The sequence below is a fragment of the Ceratotherium simum genome, chromosome 20 (genome assembly GCF_057802395.1).
Source record: "Ceratotherium simum simum isolate JZ-2026a chromosome 20, ASM5780239v1, whole genome shotgun sequence".
NCBI classification, from domain to species: domain Eukaryota; kingdom Metazoa; phylum Chordata; class Mammalia; order Perissodactyla; family Rhinocerotidae; genus Ceratotherium; species Ceratotherium simum.
The window spans coordinates 50,053,337-50,076,907 of record NC_141919.1 but is presented as its reverse complement, the minus strand read 5'-3'; the positions used below and the strand labels follow the sequence as shown (position 1 = coordinate 50,076,907).

The following is a 23,571-nucleotide window of genomic DNA, read 5'->3' as shown; positions in this document are numbered from 1 at the left end:
ACAATATTTTTAAAATAGCTTTTATGAAATTCATTGATAGCTCTACATTTCACTTGTCTCTACTAATTTAGTAACGTATGGTTTAAAGTCTATTAAAGGGAGTCTCAAGCCTCCCTGTACACATTTGCATTTGGTTTCATTGTTTTTCCAGTAATCGAACCCACTGCTGTGAAACTCTTTCCAACTAAATACTTAGTTGGAAATGCTATAAGTAATTTAGCTCTTTACAAGAAGTGGGTATGCAAATCCTAACTGGGCCCCAAACTTTCATAACTAGATTGATTAAACTGTGTTTTGGCTTCAAACTTTTTTATTAATTTATTTATTTAAACTCAATGACCTCTTCCTGCACGTGTTGGCTAGCGGTCCATTGCTTTCGAATGTATTAGTCTCCCAGTCAGGTATTGTAAATTGAATCCTATCTTTAAATCTAATCAACTAATTACATCAAATAAAAGCAAAATTTCCAAACCAGCGCAAGCAGAAGTCTCCCTCCAGCGAGGAGACTGGAGACTTCTCCGGAGCAGGCACATGGACTCGACTTTCGGCGGCCCCTCGAGGCCCCGCCCCTCACGTACGCCACGCCCCCTTCCGTACACAGCGCCTCCAGAGCAGGCGTCGGGCGTCGAGCGGAAGTGACGTAGGCGGCCGCCGGAGGTGTCGTCGGTGTGTTGCGCTCCTGGGCCTGAGAGTCGAGTGGGGCCTGCGCCTGGGAAGACAGCGCAATGTCGATCGAAATCGAGTCCTCGGAGTGAGTCCTGCGGTGGCGGGTGTTCGCGGAGTGGCGGGGCCGGGAGGGTGGGGGGCGGGGTGGAAGGGGCCCCGGGGGAGGCGTCCGAGAGGCTGGGGGGTGGAGGGGCATCGCCTTGCGCGCAGAGAAGCTGCTTGGATCTGGCTATCTCGGAGGCGGCCCCGTGGGAAAGTAGCGGAGCAGAAGCCCAAAGCCCCGGGGGAGGGCGCGGGGCGGGGGGAGGACGCGCATTGACTCCCGGCCCGCTGTGACTGAGCGAATTACCCATCCACTCTGGACTCCAGGCCCGAGGGGGCTTGGACTCAGCCTTCTTTCCCTCCCCGCCCCCCTTAAGCAGTGTGCTTCGTTTCCTCCTCTGTGCTTGCACGGCCCCTCTGCTTTCTTCCGCCCAGCACTTAGCCGGTATTGTCGCTGTCTGCCCACCCTGCCAGCCCGTGTAGGCGCCTAGGGGCTCCTTTTCATTATGGTCTCGGTGCCGAGCACACCGTAGAGGCTCCATTACTGCCTTTGGAGTGCGTGAACCACTAGCTGTTTTATCAGGCTCTGTCTGGCGCTGAAGTTTGGTTAGTGTCTGGCGCTGAAGTTTGGTTAGTGTGTGAGCTCTGTGTAGCTACAAAGGAGAGAGAGAATCTGGAGATTGGGCCAGAAGAAGGGTAGATTTGGTAGGGTGGGGGACTAATGAGTGACTGAAGAAGGTCTTCAGTGAACTTCTCTAGGACTCCACCCTCCACCTTGCCCTTGCCAACACTTAATTAAATCAGCAGACAACGTTTGTGTCCTGAGTGCCAGCGAGGGAGAGGACTTGTCCTGAAGATCTGCCATAGGAGGAAGCGAAGTTTATTCATTCAACAAATATTGAAGTCTACTATGTACTGTTCTAGATCTTGGGGATACAGTAGTGAACAAAACAGACAACACTCCTTGCCCGTATAGAAAGTACGCTGTGATTGGGGAAGGCAAACAACAGACAAAAACAATAAGTGAAATATGAGGCTTAACAGATGGTGATAAGTGTGGTGGAGAAAAATAAAGCAAAGAAGGGTGATAGTGCTGGTGATGAAGACAACTAAGTCAGGGCAGGAGTTGGAAAAGGATCCCACGCTTTGGGGCTTGAATAACAATAGACACCGACCATTCTCCCAGCCTCGGGCTGCTGCATGCTTTTATTATCAATAATAGCTACAATTTGCTAAGTATTTTCTATGCTAGTCACACTATACGCAGTATAGTTAACCCTTTCACCAGCCCTACAGGGAAGGTATTTTTCTTAACAAATGAGGAAACAGGCATGGAGAGGTTAACTGACTTGCCCAGGGCCACAGTTAGTAACTGATGGAACTCTTATTCAAACACCAGCCTATCTCAGAAGCTTGTAGCTCTTTATGTATTACATTGTGTTTGAAGAAAGTGAATTTGATTTTGGCCGTGTCAAAGATGAGGTCTTTGTAGAGAGGGTGTCTCATTTGGGGAGTGTAAATGGAAGTGTGCAGAGGAAGATAGTATGGTACTAGAATAGCAGGGATCTAAGCCTGGGTATCTTAAAGGGGCTGTGAGAGAAAAGATTACAGACTACAGTAATCAGTTCCCTTCTGCGGGAGTTTTTAAGAAGAGGGTGTTGGCTTTCCTGGCAGGAATCTATGCTCAAGAGCCACCTGCCAGCTTGAATCTTCATTTTTCCGCTTATCTCTGTTACTTGGTCAAATCCTCATCTGTAAAATGGACGTAATAGTGATACCTACTTCATAGGGTTGTTTTGAGGAGTAAATGAATCAATATGTCTCACATGCTTAGAACAGTACCTGGTATGTAGTAAACACATAGTAAACATTGGTTATTGTTTTTTGGTTATTATTTCTCCCCTGGGAAAGGGAATTGATTAAATTTCAGTTTGAAATCCCTTCCAACCAGAACAGTCTGACCCTCTGTACTAGTGCCATCCAATAGAAATGCAGTGTGAGCCACACATACATTTAAGGAAAGAGAAGGAAAACTGTATCACAGCAGCGTACAGTGAACTTTTACAGTCTATATGAACAGATTCTTCACCAGACTTCTTGATATTAAGCCCAAGATCAAGAAATTTTAACTATATATATTTAACTATGAATAACTTACAAGTTTTCTGTCACGTGTTGAAAATGGTTGCTTATCCTCTCAATATTTGGAGATTGTCTGGGTCCTCTTTTCCTTAGAAAACTAAATCCACAATGTTTTTATTTCACTTGTCCTGAAAATTGGGTAATAAAGCTAGTGGGTAAGTGTTATTTTTGTGAATGAGGACACACAGTTTTGTTTTGCTTTTGTGTACAGTATAGCTCTACTTATTTGTGTTTAAGAAAATCTCAACTCATGTTTTTTGGTTGTCGCTTTAAAAATGGAGGAAATCAACAATCATTTAGAGTATTCTGTGTCAATGACTAGATCAGGTTTAAAATATTTCACTAAAGTGTGCAACAATATAATCATAAATTAATAAGAAACTTGGCAAAATAAAAAAATCTCTGGCCTTGGAAGTAAGAGAGTCACCTTGGTACCAACTCCCTGTCTAGCTAACTGTGAGAATGGGCAAATTATTCCCCCTCTCTGAACCCCACTGCTCCTGTTTCTCAGCTGGAAGTAGGACTGGATGATCCTCAAGGTCCCTTGTAACTTAGATTCTGTGAGTTTTGGGAAAGTTGTATTCACGTGATAATGAAATGGAAAGTAGGTAGTGAGAGGAGGATGGTTGAGTAGGAGAGGTAAGCTGGAGTGGGCTTATTTTGTGGCCTCTTTGGTGAGTAAGGATCCCTGAGCCGGCTGACTTGTTTTCTTCTTTCAGTGTGATCCGTCTCATCATGCAGTACCTGAAAGAGAACAGTTTACATCGGGCGTTGGCCACGTTACAGGAAGAGACTACTGTGTCTCTGAATACCGTGGACAGCATTGAGAGTTTTGTGGCCGACATTAATAGTGGCCATTGGGATACTGTTTTACAGGCTATACAGTCTCTGAAATTGCCAGACAAAACCCTCATTGACCTCTATGAACAGGTAAGAGCGGAGGTGATGCTGATCCCCATGGGGCCGTGTGTTGTGGGCCTCCTGACTGAGGAGCATCAGTGAGCATTCCTTCAAGCACCAGAGGACTGTAACAGCCCTTAAGACTTTCACTGTCAAGGCTTGAGTACTACTTTGTATTTTTTTCTCTTCTTGGAAAAGCCAAGATTTTCCCAAATTGAAATTATTTCTTAATTGATCATGAAATGAACTATTCTGACACCAACTATTCTGACAAGAACTAGTGTACTGCACTTTAGTCCTGGCACTAACCCCCCAGAGTTAGTGCAGACTCCACAAGTTAAGGGCTCAGTCCTCCACAAGACTGCCTTTACTTGAGACACCAGCTGCACTTCTGGCCAACCAGCTACAAATTCAAGGGTCCCCACGACCCCCTCAGAATTGGTCGTTCACTAGAATGACACAGAACTCAGGAAAGCGCTATACCGATGATTACAGTTTTATTATCAAGGGTGCAGATCAGGACCAGGTAAATGAACAGACATACAAGGGTGAGGTCCAGGAGGGTCCTGAACCAGACCTTCCAATGTCTTTTCCCCTTAGAATCAGGGTGTCTCTCTCACCTGGCACATTAAAGTATTCACCAACCAGGAAGCTCCAGTGAGGTTTTTTTCAGGGATTTCATTCAATCTCCAGCTCCCTGCCCAACCTTCCCTGGAGATTGGGCTGACTCAGAGCGTCAACTCTACTCACATGGTTGGTGTTTCTGGTAACCAGCCCCTATCCTGAGCCGTCGCCTTAGCACTAACTCAGGTGTGTTGCAAGGGGCTCATGAATAACGCAGATACTCCTATCACTGGGGAAAGTCCATGGTTTTTAGAAGGTCCATGCCAGGAAACCAGGACAAATATCAAACAGATTATTATTCAACAGAACAGAGTGGACTTTCTGGAAATAAGAATGTAGTGTTGTTTGAAGTAAAAATAGGGAAGTTGGTTTGTTTCTTTACAATCCACATGAGTTTAGTAATACCCTAAAGAAAATTTTGGTAACTGGAGAAAGGTTTCTGTGGAGCCCATGGAGATATTCTTGTCTTTAGTTTTCTTCTGCGTCTGTGTTCTGAACAAGAGGCCTGAGAGGAAAGGAGATTGGTAGATAAAAATGAAGGATGGAAGTTGAAGGATTGAAGTTATAATTACTTTAGTTGTCAACCTGAAATTGCTTGTGAAAAGGAGAAGGGGCATTTCCCAATATTGGAAATCACTTCAGCAGGCCATTTCAGTCAGAAATTATACTGAAAAAAGAAATGTTCATAAGAGAATGTGTTGAGACAGCCATTTTCTTTCAATTATCCAGGTTGTTCTGGAATTGATAGAGCTCCGTGAATTGGGTGCTGCCCGGTCTCTTCTGAGACAGACTGACCCCATGATCATGTTAAAACAAACACAGCCAGAGCGGTACATTCATCTGGAGAACCTCTTGGCCAGGTCTTATTTTGATCCTCGTGAGGTATGACTGGTAATGAAAAGAAACTTGTTAACTTTGAAAACGTGCAATAATGTGATCTTTTTTTTTACCATTTTATTGGATACTTTTTGTAATTTTGATTTAATTTTTGAGAATGATACTTTTCTGTTTTTTTTTTTTTTTTTGGTGAGGAAGATTGGTCCTGAGCTGACATCTGTTGCCAGTCTTCCTCTTTTTGCTGAGGAAGATTAGTCTTGAGCTAACATCCATGGCCATCTTCCTCTGTTTTGTATGTGGGGTACTGCAACAGCATGGCTTGATGAGGGGTGTGTAGATCTGAGCCCAGGATCCGAACCTGCAAACCCCGGGCCGCTGAAGTAGAGCATGAGAACTTAACTACTACACCACTGGGCTGGCCCCAATACTTTTCTGTTTGTTTTGTTGGTTGAAATTTGCATATGTTAAACAGAATAGTCTTGTTCAGTTTTCTGAGTATCTGAGGGTCTTCCTTCCTACACATCCCATTTTTAGAGGATTGTGTGTTGATCAGTAAAGAAGCAGAGCATTTTTTCTGATGTCATTTCCACCTTAGCCCAAGTGCTTGTCTGGCCCTGAGTGCTGCCAGACTGCTCCTGTGCTCCCTGGACATTGTGTCCCTTGCCCCTGACAATTGCAGTTTCTTCCCACTTCTTTTGGTTCTTAAAAGCTCGTGCTTTTGCGTCTCAGCTGATTATGCTTCCTGATAGAGTGTGGGGACTGATATTCTTTGATTCTTCCAAAACCTTAGTATATATGAAGTTTCATTCTTTCTCCCCAGCCTTTTACTAGAGGCTTGTCTGGATCGGGGGAGGAAGAACTTACTAGGGACCGGATAATGGGAAGTTAGAATAAACTCACAGAAACCACGAGCATAAAGGAAAAGGAGTTTAGAATACCAGGATAGGTTTTACGTTAGAGGTGGTGAACAACTTCTGGGCTGGGAGTCATTTGGTTGAAAGAAATTACCAAAGGATAGAAAAGAATCCTTGGCTCTGCAGATTTTTCAGAAACTGGAAAAACAACTCTGGCTTGACATGATTCACTTGGTCCTTTTCAGAAATAGCAGTGTAGATTGGCTGACCTCATTTCTCTCCTAGCTCATACTTTTGAAATGCAAGTGGGTGGAATTGGGAAGTCCTTTTTAAAAACTAATCGATTTCATTAATCCCCTGTTTAACTGGGCAGTTTCTTTTCATGTTTTCCTTTTTGAATGTTTCTGCTTGGTTATTGTTGTTTTAAATAAGCACACTCTTATCTTGTAGCCGCTGCTTGGAAATGATGCTGCCCTCTCTCCTTTTTCAGGCTTACCCAGATGGAAGTAGCAAAGAGAAGAGGAGAGCAGCGATTGCCCAGGCCTTAGCTGGGGAAGTCAGCGTGGTGCCTCCGTCTCGTCTCATGGCATTGCTGGGACAGGTAATTCAAGCCTGTGGAGCTGAAATTACCCTCAGCTCCTAGAACTATTTCCTGTAGACATCGTAAGAACTGGGGATTACCTGTAGAGCTGCTCGTACCAGCAGTGGTGCCGTGCCACCCGCATCATTCCTGGGAGAGTCACTATAGATGAGTGCTGAAGAACATGAGCTCTCAAGTCAGTTGGAATTAGGGTGACCTAGACTTGATCATTCCGTCTGGGATGGCTTCAGGGCACTGTTGATCATCATGCCAGGACACTGTTTGTGGCAAATTGGAGCAGATGTTTACTCTAGTTAGAATCCAAGCTCTCTCACTTACAGGTCTGTGGTCTTGGTCATGTTACCTAACTATTCTGATCCCATTTACTCATCATGGTGTTGTAGTAAGGATTAAATGAGATAACGCACTCAAAGCATTTCCTATATTGCCTGGAAGCTTATGAACACTCAGTAAATGATAGCAGCTGGTGGTGATTCTTTTTTTTTTAAATAGTAATATTGTTAGCATTGTCATTATAAAACTGCCTAGAGTATAGTCATGCTTCACTTAACGACAGGGATATGTTCTGAGAAATGCGTTGTTAGGGGGTTTCATCACTATGTGAACATCATAGAGTGTACTTACCTAAACCTAGATGGTACAGCCTACTACACACCTGGGCTATATGGTACTAATCTCGTGGGGTCACTGTCATATATGCAGTCCGTCAAAGACTGAAACGTCGTTATGCTGTGCATGACTGTAATAGATGTTTTATAAACAGCACAGGGCACAAGTGATTAATGGAGACGTAAATAACCTCTTTGCAATAAATCTGCATTTACGAAAGGACCAAAAAGCTATTTGTTACAGGTTTGCAGTGATTCTGAGATTTAAAGTTAAGCTGCTTTTTTCTTAATTTACTTTTTATTAAAGTAATAGATGTGCATAGTTTAGTACTTCAGGGCTTATAGGGAAAAATAGTCCCATCTCCCCTCCACCTGATTCTTACTTCTGCAATCATTTCTAACTCTCCTGACGTTTGCCTCCATAGCTAAATGTCATGCTTATACTGCTATAACTTGACTTTGTTTTTCCTTTTTAGACATTAGCTATTGACTTTCTTTAGTGGATTATGATTTATCTCATACCTATGCCCCAGAACATGCACACATTCTTCTTTTTTCTCCAGATTTTCAGTATAGTTATCTCGCATTTCTTGGTTAAATCAGTTCAATGTTTACATTATTGTCTTTACATAAATATGGCTCAAGCCAAAGATAATTACATTTCATTTCTTACATAATTTTTATGATTCCTTGTGATAATTGCTTAATTTTGTTTTATTTTGCCTAGTTTTCTATGTACCACTTGCTAATTCAGCCTGAATCTTTCTGACAACTGTGAAAAGTCCCTTTTTCCCCCTTGCTGATACCCTCCCTGAGGCCCTTCTCTCTTGTTTCCCTCAGGGCTGGTTCTCTTGGCTCACTGCACAGTTACTGTACTGGGACTTCTTTAATCTCCATTCTGGGAATTCTCTGCCCTTATGTGGGGTCATATTTTTTTAGATCCATGTTTTCCTTCTTTTCATTGTTTAAACCCTTCTTTTCATGGAGTACTTCTAGTAACTTCCTGAGAAAAGGTAGATGGAGGTAAATTTTTGAGACTTTACTTGTGTATGCAATATCTCTTACCTCTCTCTTTTTATTCAAGTCTTTAAAGTTTTATATTCCTCCCTACATTGGCCTTTTTTACTCTGAGTTCCTTTTTTTCACCTGTTTGTTTTGGTGCCCGTGTTTAGAAACTTTCCTCAAATATTTCGTGATCCCTGGCTGTTGGTTCATATTTAAGAGTGAAACACTGAAAAGCTGTTTGGAAACTCAGTGTGGGGGTGGGATGGAAGGAGGAGCTTGGGAACTGATAGAATTCAACCTGGAAAGATTGGGTGAGGATCCTCATGTGTCAGTATGTATAGATACATTCTCTTGGGCTCATTAGCTTTTCCAGAGAGTGGTCCTCTAGTTTCCTGTCTGGCGGAGGTATGAACTATGTCCTGAAGCCAGAGGTGGGAGGATACTGGTGGGTGTGAAGGGTAGAGATCTCACCGTTTAGCATACCAGTTTGCACTGGATCCCCTGTTTTCATTGTGGCTTCTCACGCCCTTCTCCTCAGCTCTGCCTTGTTTTCCAGAGCCCAGGATCTCAACCTTTCCAGAAAATAAACCACCTGACTGCTCTTGAGGCTGGGGCAAGGCAGTCACGTGGTGCATAGCATTGGGAGAGGTCCTGGGAGCTAACTGCTCTTATGTAGATTTTATCATTGCTTCTTGCCATGCCTTGTCCTTGAGTGGTATATGGTACCTCTAGTTCCTAAACCTTTTTGGAATTTGCAAGGTAGTTTGACTTGCTTCTTGTGGCTTCTGCATCCCCACCTTGTATAATTAGGTTTCATTTTTCTCTGTTCTTCTTGGTTGCCAACAGTCCATTCACTTTTCAGCTTCTGAAATGTAACTAGCATTTCTCTTCTGCTGTCATCTCTTCTTCTATTCTCTTTGTCTTTTTGGGCATGTACCATTTTTATTCCTTTATTATCGTCACTTTAGTGGAGATTCTAGAGCAAGTGGAAATAAACTCGTGTTCCTCCACGTTTAATTGGTTAGATGTGCAGAGTAAGTGAGGCTTTAGCTCTGGGTTGTCCTTTTAAGTTTCTGGTTTGAGTGACTTAGTAAAGAATACAAGAAGAAGGGCAGACGTGTGGGGATTTGTTGAGAGGTAGAGACGGGATGAGGCACATGGTCAGTTTTGGATGTACTGATATTGAAGATCCTATGGGACGTACACGTGGAGATGTCCAGTGTAGGTGCTGGGATTTGTGAATCTGAACCTCAACCTGGGGATTTTGGCTAGAGCTATAGATTTGGAAATTACAGTAGTGGTTGATGCTGTGGATGTAAATATGATTACCCAGGGAAAGCATGTAGAATAAGAAAAGTAAAAGTTTGGGAAGGAAGCCATAGGGAACACTTAAAGTCAGCAGGGTGAACAGAGAAAGGAACAGCCAGAGAGATAAAAAGGGAAGCCGAGAGAAGAGCGTTAGAAAAGCCAAGAGAGGAGTTTCAGGAAGACAAGCGGTCATCAAGGTCGAGAGCAACAGACAACATGAGGAAGTTTAGGGTCAGAAAGGAGTCTGGTTTTGGCCATTAGGATATCTGGTCTGAGATGCATTTCCTGTGGAAAGGTGAGACAGAAGATATATTGCAGCGAGTTAGGAGTGAGTTAACTGAGAAGTGAAGACAGTGAGTGTGGATGGCTCATGAAGCTTGGTTGTTGAAGGAGATAGCGGGGAGGGGAGGGCAATAGTAGCTAAAGAACAGAGGGCAAGAGAGGGGATTTTTTCCTTTTAAAGATGGGAGTGATTTGAAACTGTTATAGACTGAGGGTAAAGAGTCAGCAGAGAGTACGCATTGATTAGAGAGAGGTCCTGAGGAGTTGAAAGTTCTCTGGTCGTTGTAGTAAAACATGAAAAATAAGTGACATGAATTTTGTAAAGAAATAAAATTAGTAATGTTTAGGGACATTAAATATTTCAACTCTAATAATCATAGAAATAATTTGAAAGTTTGGTAACATTGCCAGATATAAAATATATGAAAGTTGATTACATTCCTATATATTAGCAATAGCCAGTTAGAAAATTCAGTGAAAAAGGAGCTCTTGTTTGTAGCAACAACATACAATATAAAAATTCTGGCACTAACTTCTGTGGGCAATAGATGATTGCCGTTTTTAAAAAGGGAAAAACCCTTCAAAACTTGCAAGAGAAATAAAAGATTTGAGTAAGTGGTGAAACATTTATTTTCCTGGATAAGACTGACCGTTCTTAGATTTAAGGCAATTATAATAAAGATCACAATAGGATTAGAACTATTTCACAAAAGAATTCTAGTGTTCATCTGGAAAAATAATCTTGAAAGTATGTTCATCAAAGAAATTTTGAGGGCTGGCCGCATGGCTTAGCGGTTAAGTGTGTGCGCTCCGCTACTGGAGGCCTGGGTTCGGATCCTGGGCGCGCACCGACGCACCGCTTCTCTGGCCACGATGAGGCCGCGTCCCACATACAGCAACTAGAAGGATGTGCAGCTGTGACATACAACTATCTACTGGGGCTTTGGGGAAAAAAAGGAGGAGGATTGGCAATAGATGTTAGCTCAGAGCCAGTCTTCCTCAGCAAAAAGAGGTGGATTAGCCTGGATGTTAGGTCAGGGCTGATCTTTCTTAAACCAAAAAAAAAAAAAAATTTTGAAAAGGAAGAATATTGAGAGCATACTAGCCCTAGAAATGTTGAAGCATTTAAATGAAGGTTCATTGATTGAATCATTTTGGTACGTGGCACAAGAATATCTGTTGCAACCAGTGCAACAGCAGTGAGAAGGACTTCCTGTGATGAGAGAGTAAACACCAAGGTAAAGGTCAACAAATTTAATCACTTAAGAGTTTAACTTCAGATAAAAAGAAACCTATAAAACTATAATCAAAAATAGGCAGGTTGAGGGGCCGCCTGGTGGTGCAGTGGTTAAGTTCGTTGCCCTCCACTTTAGTGACCCGGGTTTGATCCTGGACGACACGTCAAGCCATGCTATGGTGGTGACCCACATAGAAAAGAAGAAGATTGGCACAGATGTTAGCTCAGGGCTAATCTTCCTCACCAAAAAAAAAAGGCAGATTGGAAAAAAATTCTTTTCAGCAGACGTAAACAACAAATACCTTGATCGCATTAAAAGCTCACAAGTTGATAAGAAAAATACTAAGACTACAACAGATAAGCGAGCAAGGAACATGAATAAACGGTAAACAGAAGAGGAAATATATCTAGTTAATAAACATGGAGAAAAGCTCAAAGGCATTAATCTGAGAACTTACTAAAGCAAGGTATAACTTTCCACTCACTAAATTAGCAAAGCTTTTAAATGATAGGCAAAATTGTTGAGTTTTCTTGATATAACCAAAGGAGAAAGGAATAAACATTGATCATGTGCCTGTTATATAGACTTTACATGTATTATTTTGTTTTATCCTTTCAGCAGCTCTAGGAATTAGGCTTTTTTCCTGACTTTTTTTAGGTGGTGAAATTTGGGAGTCAAAATAACAGTTGGCAAACAATCTATCCTAGGACTGTCTATCTCCCAGGTCCATGACTTTCCCCTCCCCATAATGCAGTCGTGAATGCTTTTGAAGTTGCAACTTTTTGGGAAAACAGTTTGGCAGTATATATCAAGAGCCTTAACCATTCATGTTCTTTTTTAGATATAGTAATTCCTCTTCTAGGAATCTATTCTCGGGGGGAGGGATATGCCCAAAACAGAAAAAGCCTTATGTCCAAAGATGTTTGTTGCAGCATTACTTAGATGAGTGAAAAGTTAGAAGCAATGTAAACGTCCATTAAAATATTAATTAAATAAACTGTTAAATATGCACTAGGTAGGATATATTGTACAGCCATCAAAATGATAGTCATGTCAAAGCATGATCTGATGATAGGTGAAAACAAGAGAATATAAAATTTTACATATAATTACAGCTACATTAAACAAACGTATGTAATGGGAAAAATATTAGAAGGTAAATATATAAAATTCTAATAGTGGCTGTCTTTGAATGTGGGAACTATGGGAGATTTCTGTTTTCCGAATTTTCTTTATAATAAAAGAGTGACACATATAAGAAAATGGATGTGGAAAGATGGACTCTTGGCTCTCAGAGTCCCCTTTGACCCTGAGACCAGCCTGTGTTCCCAGGACACGTAGAGTAGCACAGATTATGCTGTGTTTGAATGGCCAAAGATGGTTGGGTCTGGCTGGCTCACAGTTTCCTGTGAACCTCATCCTTTGGGGTTTGGCTTTGTCTGAGCAATCAGGACCAGATCTTAAAAGCCCCCGGGTGGATTACTGTACGTTTCTTTTCGCATAGGCGCTGAAGTGGCAGCAGCACCAGGGCTTGCTTCCTCCTGGCATGACCATAGATTTGTTCCGAGGCAAAGCAGCTGTCAAAGATGTGGAAGAGGAAAAGTTTCCTACACAGCTGAGCAGGCATATTAAGGTAGGATCCTTCGACGTGTCGGTCGGTAATCGTTTGTTGAGAACTGAACATGTGCTTGCTCAGCCAGGCCCTGTGCCAGGAGCTTGGGTTGGGGAGCGGAACTCATTCTCCAGCTCTGACAGCGTTCGGGGTTGCTGCTGGTGACCACTAGGCTCCTCCCGTGGCCTGGCAGTGGCTCACCTCACGTGTATAACCAAGTGGACATACAGTTGACTTCTGTCCCCTCGTCTGCCCTTGCACTTCCTTCCACGGGGCCTACATTTGGAAGAACAGTTGGTTAGCTCTTTGGTTAAGCCTGGGACTTACTGTGAACTCTCTGTATATTTGTCCTGTTCGACATGTGTGTTTTTGCCTCTACATGTCAGGCAAAGTACCAAGTGTGGATCGTAAAGTGGGTTTGTGTGGTGTTTGAGGAAGATAATTTCCTCATCTTATGACTGGTTCTTGTTTCTTTTTTTTAAAATCTGAGACTTTTTTTTTTTATAATTTTATTTATTTTATTTTTTTTTCCCCCAAAGCCCCAGGAGATAGTTGTATGTCATAGCTGCACATCCTTCTAGTTGCTGTATGTGGGACGCGGCCTCAGCATGGCCGGACAAGCGGTGCATCAGTACGCGCCCGGGATCCGAACCCGGGCTGCCAGCAGCGGAGCGCACGCACTTAACTGCTAAGCCACGGGGCCGGCCCAGAAAATCTGAGACTTTTCTAGGAAACAGCACAATTAGTAATTGCTGCAGTTCCCAGAATTACAAGCATATTTGCTCCTTTGGCATCTCCTTTATGTTACAGTCTCTCTCTGGGTTTGTGCTGTAATTGAATTTATGGATTTTAAAATATTTCATATTCCTCAAATCTTTCAATTTGGCTTAGTGTTTTGAATTTGTCTTTTCTGGATTATATGTTCTGACTCGCATGTAAAGATATTTTTGAGCAGCACCTTCACTTACCCTGGCTGAAGCTCTGAGACAGAGAAATCCATTATAATTATGGTGCTGGGCTACGATTTTCTGTTATAAACACTTTCCTTTTTTGGCATTTAAAGTGGAATTCATAATAGAGCTTTTCTCTGTTCTCATCTGTCTCGTTTTCTCATCTGATATTGGAAGCATCATTGCTGGTAAATGCTCAGGATACATTTCCCAAGCAAACAGTCTATCAGCTTTAACTAGTTCTCCTAGAGTTAGCCACATGTTATCACTTGATTAAATGAAGGTCATAAAAACAAACAGTGATGAAAAACTTGTTTACAAAATAGTGTAGGAACAGACATTTATTTTGAAAAAATGAATTTTCTCCCCCAGATACACAACAGGAACATATGCCGTATTAAGTTGAGTGTGAAAGTCATGCTAACAGTGGCTGATTCTGGTAAAAACTTACTATTTGAGTTAACAGGATTATTTGTTCGAAGTCCCATGCTAAAATAGTTTTTTTGCTTTTCTTTGGAAATATCAACTTCACATTAAAAAAAAACTAGTTTCAACTGAGCTTAGACATAAAACCAGTCAGAGAAAATATATCCACCATCTCCCTGTGTCCAGGTACAAAAACGCCCTTCTAATATTCCATAATATAGGCTAGCTATGACTTTATGCTAGGGCAGGGTTTCTCAGAAGGTTAAGATGGGAATTGTTTTAAGGCCACTAGATAAAAATGCATCTGTTTCATTGTTTCATTTGAAACAGTTTGGTCAGAAATCACATGTGGAGTGTGCTCGATTTTCTCCAGATGGTCAGTATCTGGTCACTGGGTCCGTTGATGGATTCATTGAAGTATGGAACTTTACGACTGGAAAAATCAGGAAGGTAAAGTATTTAAAAAAATTAACTTTTCTAGTGGGAGAATTATCTATTATTGTTTTTTAATTACCTGTTATTTTTATAATTTAAATTTATTTTTTGAATGGGTAATATGTACATTTTAAAAAATAGAAAAATTATTCAGTAAAGAGTCTTGCTCCCACCCTTGTCTCTCAGCTGCTCAGTTGCCTTCCTTGGTCCAGCCAGAGTTACCAGTTTCTTATGTAACCTTCCTAGAATATTCTTTTTATATGTAAGCAATTACTTTGTTTCAGTCTAACCTAATTGTAGTACTAATTGTGTTTCTCATATTATGAATGAAGTTATGAAAAGCCGCCAGTATTTCCTGTTCCTTGAAGTCTGTTCATATCCTTTGCCCATTTTTCTTTTAAATTGTTTCTTACTGATTGGTAGGAGCTCTTTATAGTTTGAGGAAATCAACCTTTGTAATATGTATTGCAAACATTTTTTTTTTTTTTTTGTGAGGAGGATCAGCCCTGAGCTAACATCCAATGCCAATCCTCCTCTTTTTTTGCTGAGGAAGATTGGCCCTGGGCTAATAACATCTAGGCCCATCTTCCTCCACTTTATATGGGACGCCACCACAGCATGCATGGCTTGACAAGCAGTGTGGCGGTGCACACCTGGGATCCGAACTGGCGAACCCCGGGCCGTCGCAGCGGAGCGTGTGACCCAACCACTTGTGCCACCGGGCTGGCCCCTGCAAACATTTTTCAATTTTGATGTTTGTCTTTTGACTTTGATAGATAGACTTAAAAATTTTTTGTATCATCATATTTATCCATCTTTTCTCCCACAATTTCTTCTAGTACTTTTATGTTTAATTTTGGATCCATCTGAAATTTGTTTAGGGGGATAAAGTTGGTGTAGATCCAACTTAATTTTTTTCCAAGTAGCTATTTATTGACTATCCACTAATTTAAAATGTAATTTCCACCCCCCCCCCCCAAAGCCCCAGTAGATAGTTGTATGTCATAGTTGCACATCCTTCTAGTTGCTGTATGTGGGACGCGGCCTCAGCATGGCCGGAGAAGCGGTGCGTCGGTGCGCGCCCGGGATCCGAGCCCGGGATCCGAACCCGGGCCGCCAGCAGTGGAGCGCATGCACTTAACTGCTAAGCCACGGGGCCGGCCCTAAAATGTAATCTTTATCATAGAGTACTAAATTCTACTCCATGGGTAGTGGATTTATGAATGATTTTCACTTTCTACTTTATGTATTTCTATATAGTTTGCTTTTTTTAAAACCGTGAAGCAGTCTCACTTTAGAAAAATAAAGATACTTCAGTTTGAACAATAATGGATGATAAAAAATATCACAAATAAATAGTTTAGTCAATACATGGTTTTAGAAAAAGTAGCTGACAATTTGGAAAAAGCATTGGTTTCTCACATCATACCCCTAAAATAAATACAGATTTATTAAAGATGTGCAGTATGAAACTGTAGGGAAGTTTTGCTTAGAAAAGATTAGTAAGCAAAAGATGAAGAGTATTGTGTTGGCATTTTTGACAGTATTAATTTGAATTGTGTAGAATATTATTCCCAGCATTGTCAGCTGTTCATTAAGAACATGTGTGCATGGCACGTCCTTTGCTTTGGAGCTGAAGAGGAGGCACAATCCATTATTCTGCTGTTAGTGAGTTTGCAGAGACCTGGGGTAACTTGTGTTATTTTGATAACTGCTTATCATTGTTTCCTTTAGGATCTTAAGTACCAGGCCCAGGATAACTTTATGATGATGGATGACGCTGTCCTCTGCATGTGCTTCAGCAGAGATACAGAAATGTTAGCAACTGGGGCCCAAGACGGAAAAATCAAGGTGTGGATTAGAGGCATGAACTCTTGGATGTGGATGTTCTGGGAGTTCTGTGTGAGGCATGAGCTCTTGGATGTGGATGTTCTGGGAGTTCTGTGTGAGGCATGAGCTCTTGGATGTGGATGTTCTGGGAGTTCTGTGTGAGGCATGAGCTCTTGGATGTGGATGTTCTGGGAGTTCTGTGTGAGGCATGAGCTCTTGGATGTAGATGTTCTGGGAGTTCTGTGTGAGGTGGTGTCTTAACACGTGATATTCAGCAGCTGCTCTTTATGGAGCATCACCCTTATGCTCGTCACTTTACTTTTTCTTGTTAATCCTAATAATCACTCTGCCTAGGGAGGCCCAATCATTCGTGTAAGGTCACAGTTGGTAAGTGATAGGTCTGGGACGTCAGTCCAGATCTGCTCATGCCCTTTCTGCTGGACCACCCTGGCTCCCTTGTATGATGTTTTGTACTTTGGTTTTTTAGGGAATGGGATGATCTGCAGCTGATTGTCTGTGGCATGTATTTAATTGCTGGTAAAACACCCTGGGCTCGATAAAATACAGAAATGGTCTCTGCTAAGTGAACTTAGAGTCTAAATTTTTGTGTTAATAATTTACAAGGAAAACATTTTGAGTTTCTAAGGATTGAAGTTATCGTTGTCCTCCGTGAACCAGACATACCATATTCAGCCATTAGCGTGCATTTTTAATACTGTTTTAGTACATTACTGAGCATTGCCTCTTGCTTGGCTTTGTGGGCTAGAGTGGAACACTCTGTTTACAAGTTTTACTATTTTTTTTAATAAAGGTATGGAAAATTCAGAGTGGACAGTGTTTAAGGAGATTTGAAAGGGCCCACAGTAAAGGTGTCACCTGCCTAAGCTTCTCTAAGGACAGCAGTCAGATCCTTAGTGCCTCTTTTGACCAGACCATTAGGTAAGTAAGACTCCCCAGACTGCCCTCATTTGGCTTTGAGATGGTGCAGCCCCGGGGGAGGGACTGGGGATTCCTCATGCTTTCCCCAGGATGCTCTTATATGGAGAGTGAGGGTTTGTGAGACCTCGTTTCCCCAAAGGACAGCTGACACAGTGCTGTCTTGTCCATTTGAGTCTGTACCCAGAAGAGAGATTAGAAAGGGATTATAGCAGTGTTTCATGTTTCTCAAAGTGCGGTCTGTGGACCCACCTGCATCGGAATCACCTTAGAGGGCGTGTTACAAATACAGATTCCTGGGACCCAGCCGAGACCTAGAAGTCTGTCCTTGCACAGAAGGTTGTGGTAGTATTGGCATATTTTCTTCCAGTCTCAATGCAAAGCTTTTGTTTTCGTTTTGTTTGTTTGACGTAATGAAAATCATACTGCATACATAATTGCATAGCCCTCTTTCTTCACTTAATATTATAACATGAGCTTCTATAATTCATCTAAAATGCATTCAATACTTGGTCCCAGCCATAATATATAGAATATTAATTGTTCTTTCCATTTGTTTTTATTTGTGATAGAATTCATGGTTTAAAATCTGGGAAAACCCTGAAGGAATTTCGTGGTCATTCCTCCTTTGTTAATGAAGCAACGTTTACCCAAGATGGACATTATATTATCAGTGCATCCTCTGATGGCACTGTGAAGGTTAAGTATTTGCTGCTGGTTTATTTTGGGGTGTCTGTTTCATTTTTGCCTAGCCCTGGGGGTCTAGTGTTTAAGATTCAGTGCTCTCACCACCGTGGCCCAGGTTTGTTTCCCAGTCAGGGAACCACACCACCTGTCTGTTGGTTGTTATACTATGGTGGCTGCGTGTCCACCAGTATTGCACATACAGCAGAGTCGCCCATGGTGGAGAGATTTCAGTGGAGCTTCCAGACTAGACAGACTAGGAAGAAGGACTTGGCCACCCACTTGCGAAAAATTGGCCATGAAAACCTAGGGATAGCAGCAGAGCATTGTCTGATGTAGCACCAGAAAGTGAGAGGATGGCACAGAAAGACCGGGCAGGGTTCTGCTCTGCTGTGCACAGGGTCACTACGAGGCAGGATTGGCTCCGTGGCACTAACAACAATTCTGTTTTTGCCGCTTGAGGAGTTTTCAGTGGTGATAATTGTGGGTAAACCTCTTTACCAGCTTTTTAGCCATAATTGAGGTGAGTCTGTGGCAGTAGTAATATTCTGTGGGTAATTCCTATTGGCCTAGGGACCTCAAATCTCAAACCTACGAAGTTGAAGCACACAAACACAAACACAGACACCTACAAGTCAGACCACCCTCTGAGATTGCTTGTTTTCGCTTGGGAGTTGAACCAGAAACCTGAAGGTGGGAGGTGTAATCTTCCTTGGGATGGATGGGGAAATACACAGAGCTCGTAGTACTGTAGTCGTTGGATTTGCCTTCTTTGTTCTATGTGTGTATGGGCCTCACAACCTGTAAAATGCCATCGAGAAGTGGCTTGTCTAGGCCTCTTTGTTTTGTGGTCTTATCTTTATAGTTCTGCAATGATTGGGGTAAAGCATGTCACTGACCTTTTGGACAGAAGACACTAGAAGGCTTAGAATTCTTGATTCTTGAAATGTTCATTTCTCTCTTAGACAGCTGGGCTTTAGAGAGGAGACTGGGGCAGATGAGATGTTTATTAGGAAAATAAACACCGGGGCATCTAGTGGGGTAACTGTTTCCTCCTGTTTATAGGTGTTTATTCAGCATCTATTTAGTGCTAAGCTCTGTTGAAGGCACAGAACAAACACAGCATAGTCCATGCCTCTGAGGCTTTTTTTCGTCGTCATGTCAGTGGTGTCCTGATCATGCCAGGCAATATTTGGTCCATCCCTTCTCTAAGCACATCTCAGATTTCAACCACTGTGATGTCTGGCTTAACCTCTTCATTCCTAACAGAGCAGAAGGGCAAGGTGAAAAGCATTATGGGGGAGAACTCTTACCAGAATTGGCTTGGAGGAGGTAATACAAGTGGCCAGGAGTTGGCTTCCACTTCGTGGGTCCTCGTGTGTATGTTAACATTGTGACTTCTGTTCAGTGGTTCTCAGTACAAGCTGTACACGAGAATCATTTGTGGAGCATTTTGAAAACACACAAGCCTATGTCCCACCCCAGACCCACCAAATCAGAATCTCAGGACAGGGTCCCAAGCAGGTACATCTAAAAGCCCTATTTGATTTTGGTGGCTTTCTGGTTATTTATGACAGTAACAGTGTTGACACATAGCTAATTTTTAAGATAGGTAGCTCCTCAGCCAAAGAAAATTTTGTAGGAAAAGATCATAGATTTTAAAAGGTTTTTATTATTTAGCTTTGTGATTTTTGTTTATACCAATTCATCAGCAAACAGATGATGAGTGCTTACTCTGTATATGGCAGTGCTAGGTATTTGGAATGAAAATCAAGGAAAAAGCTTTTTTTCTGAGTCAATTTTATTCTTTCTTATTAACCTAATTTTAAATTTTTTAAACTTCAAAACTTTAGAAATTGTTATACCCCCCCCAAAATGTTTATGCCTTAAATTTTTGTGTCGTAGATCTGGAACATGAAGACCACAGAATGTTCAAATACCTTTAAATCCCTGGGCAGCACTGCAGGGACAGACATCACTGTCAACAGTGTGATCTTGCTTCCTAAAAACCCAGAGCACTTTGTGGTTTGCAACAGATCAAACACGGTGGTCATCATGAACATGCAGGGGCAGGTGAGTGCTCAGAAGGCGCCTGCACGGGCCCCGTGGGCTGTTCCTTCTCAAATCAGTGTGTCTCCGTCCTGGCCCCTCCAGTAACTGAATATGGGTTCACCACTCCAAAAAATATATACACTGTACTTGTTTTTCAGACACTTACTTAAATTATATGTCTACAGAACATCTCTTTGGTGTCTCAAAAGTTACCTCCTTTCTCTAGGGTGTTTGTATATAACGCTCTTTCTTTTGCATCCTTTGGATAAATGAGGCTCTGATCTGTCTTTAAGCTGCCTTCAGAACCCCATTGAAGATTGTAAGTTAACAATCCTTGTCTGAGTGAGGGAGATGCATTCAGACTTACTAACTTGGGACATCTCCTGGCTACCCCTTGATCTAAGTTTGGACTCCAGTAGGAGAAGGGCAGTGGTGTCTTTATGATGTGTATTGTAATCAGGACACCTGTGTGGTTCCCAAGGCACCTCACTTTTGTAGCACCAGGGACATGAGGAGCATCGAGGTTGAGATCTCAAGCCCTGGGAATGTGGTGTGATGCTACTGCAGTGTTGGCTGGGCACCTGGGGATCCTGCTGAGCATGGAGACGACCCAGGGGCTGGTGTGTGGAGATCTCTTTCCACTGCTTGAGTCCCTGTAACTGAGAAATCAGTAGTTGAGAACACGTGGTTGAGATGGCTGGTCTGCAGTATCTGTTGGGCCACTGCATCACAGCCATAGCTGCCCACTTCCTAGTGTTCTACTTGACTTAACCACCCCCACCCCCAACCCCTGGCAACCACTGATCTGTTTTCCATTATTTTCTCATTTTGAGAATGGTATATAAATGGAATCACAACCTTTTAACCTCTTGAGATTGGTTTCTCTGACCTTGATTTATGATGATTTTAATGGTAAATAGAGCAAGCAAAGTCTTGGAGACAGAGTTCCATGCTGCATGGAGATGATTACACAGAGGAGACTGGGGTGCTTGAGTCCACAGAGCACTGGGAACTGTGCTGTACTGGATTAGAAAATTGTTCTATGTGTGGTGATGAATTGGCGTCAGGGTGAAATGGTTCCATAGACTAAAAAGCAGGAGCAGGATTGGTGACTTGGGACTTGTAAATTCTACATTTCTGTCCACCGCTGACTTTAGATTTAGATAGCTTATCTGTTGAATATTTCCCAGGCAAGAGGATTTAGCATGTGGTGAACGAAATTGGTCATCTAATTATAAATGACAGTAAACCAAAATGCGAAATAACAACATAAAGATGCCAGTTTAAACGGCTGTACTAGAACTGCTGCTAATCCAGATGTTTTGTTTTTGCCTTGGGCCATGGTGTGATGTAGATTGTGAGAAGCTTCAGCTCTGGTAAGAGAGAAGGTGGTGACTTCGTGTGCTGTGCCCTCTCCCCCCGTGGCGAGTGGATCTACTGTGTGGGGGAGGACTTTGTGCTCTACTGTTTCAGCACAGTCACTGGCAAGCTGGAGAGAACCTTGACGGTGAGTATTACTGACCATGCTGTCTGAGGAAATGACGTTCATGCTGGTGTCTTTCTGAACTTGGAGGGAAACATTTTCCAGACTGCTATCGGTCTGAACTTCGGGATAAAAAATGTAAAAATTTTATCACTAAATAAAATAAAGGGCCCACAAGTAAATTGTATGGAATTACCTCCTCTATCAGGAAAAGTCATCCTTCACTGAGCTCTCAGTTTCAAGTGGATAGGATGGGTGTACATAGAGCAGAGAGCAAGGAAGGGAACATGCCTGTCTAGCCAGCTAGATTAGCCGGATCTTCCCCGGGGTCACTGGAGAGTGATAGATATAGCCAGTTCTTTCCGTGTCCTTTCGAAGGCAAATTCCTTAACATTATCCTATCAAACTGATGTGATGTTTTTAAGCAGCTCTATGTCGAAAGAGTCAGTACAAGGAGTAGTTAATACCAGCTGCTGTAACAAACAATTCCCAAATCTCCGTGGCTTAACACCATGAGAGTTTATTTCTTATTATGGCACAACATGATATGAGTTGGAGAGTCCTCCTCCATCTTTTAGTTGTGCCATTTGGAATATGTGGCCTACAAGATCTCAGGAGGAGAAAAGAGAGCTGGAGGGCTATGCTGGCTGTTGTAAAGACCCACATCTGGAAGTGGCTTATATTACTTGGTTCCTCATTCTTTTTTGGTTAGAGTTTAGTCACATGGCCACAGCCCAAATGCAAGGGGGCAGGGAAAATGTAGTCTTGTCTGTCCAGGAAGAAGTAGTACAGTGAACATATAACAAATTATTTACATGCCCATGTTAGGGAATAATCTCGTCTTGAATTATTCTGGAGTGACTTTTGGTCCACGTGCCCTGTGAAGCCTCCAGTACCGATCCAAGACGTGAACAAAACCAGATGAGGTGGAGCGTGTCGTTTAGCTGAGGGGCCTGGACAGTACAGGTTCACTGAGTTGCAGGAATTGTGTAGTCTCAGCCCGTCTTGGCCTGGCATTTATGAAGCAGAGATGATGACTAACATCAGTGGTAGTGCAAAAGTGATTTGGGACAAAGTTTTATTCACACATCCTGAAAAACAGTACAAAACTGTGGACAGCAGTGTGACAGCCTCATTCGTGTCTCTGGTTTGTGTGCTTGCTTAGCCCTCTGGGAGGCTGTGGAAGCTTCCTACCCACTCAGCCCTGGAAGCCTCTTCAGTGCTTAGTTGTAGACCTGACTGCCCTAACCCCGTGCCTTTCCTGTTCCAGGTTCACGAGAAGGATGTGATTGGCATCGCACACCACCCTCATCAGAACCTGATTGCTACCTACAGTGAAGATGGACTCCTGAAGCTCTGGAAACCCTAATTTTGACTTTTCTTTTTAACGTATCTTGAGAGCATGTACTTAAATGAAGACATAGTCATGTGTTGCTATTTTTTTTTAGGCCAGCTTTCTAAGCAGATTGTCTGAATTAGGCACAAGAATAATTTTGTGAAAATTCATGTTTAAGTAGCAGTTACCCTTTTTTATATTTTGTAAAGGTATTCGTTTGTCTGTTTCTAATTGGGGCAGTCACTTAATGTTTTCAATAATCTTCTACCTGGAGAGTGAAATACTGATGTTTCTAGAAAAAAATTGTACTCCTTTGATTATTTGAAATGCTGATTAAAATGTGCCTCCTGCAGTAAAACTTGTAAATAAGGAACTATCCCATATTCAGTAGCTGTTTACTGGTTTTTTTTTTTAGATGTTAATAAACTTGACACCTTTCTGGAGGCTTTGTTTTTAAATGTGAATAAGTGCTCATCTAGTTAGCATATTTACTTAGAATCAGGTGAGGGGGTGGGACACAGCGATTATCCCTGACTCTCTAGTTCAGCGGGAGGTCAGTTCCAGGGTGGAAGGACAGACTGTGAAAAAGCCCTCACCCGTCCACTCCTTCTCCTTAGCAGTGCCTTCACACGTGTTTTGGCCGACTCCAGGGACTATCACCTGCATCTTCTGAATAGAACTAGTTGCAGGATCCATCATGAGAATTCAGTTTTGGCATCT

The 23,571-nt window shown here is 42.2% G+C and overlaps 1 protein-coding gene across 1 annotated transcript; it reads left to right on the top strand.

Annotated features, from left to right (window-relative positions):
• The first annotated feature begins 645 nt into the window (after nt 1-645).
• Nucleotides 646-23,294, top strand: SMU1 (SMU1 DNA replication regulator and spliceosomal factor). Its single transcript, XM_004428364.3, has 12 exons — nt 646-751; nt 3,570-3,780; nt 5,104-5,256; nt 6,556-6,666; nt 12,612-12,740; nt 14,426-14,545; nt 16,265-16,381; nt 17,172-17,299; nt 17,869-17,995; nt 19,886-20,053; nt 21,387-21,539; nt 22,786-23,294. The coding sequence occupies exons 1-12, from the start codon at nt 726-728 to the stop codon at nt 22,882-22,884; spliced, it is 1,542 nt and encodes a 513-aa protein (XP_004428421.1). The 5' UTR covers nt 646-725; the 3' UTR covers nt 22,885-23,294.
• Nucleotides 23,295-23,571: the final 277 nt, after the last annotated feature.

Coding starts and splice junctions, on each gene's coding strand:
- SMU1 (XM_004428364.3), top strand. CDS start 726: ATGTCGATCGAAATCGAGTCCTCGGA. Junction 14,546..16,264: donor CGACTGGAAAAATCAGGAAG/GTAAAGTATTTA, acceptor TGTTTCCTTTAG/GATCTTAAGTACCAGGCCCA. Junction 17,996..19,885: donor CCTCTGATGGCACTGTGAAG/GTTAAGTATTTG, acceptor TTTGTGTCGTAG/ATCTGGAACATGAAGACCAC.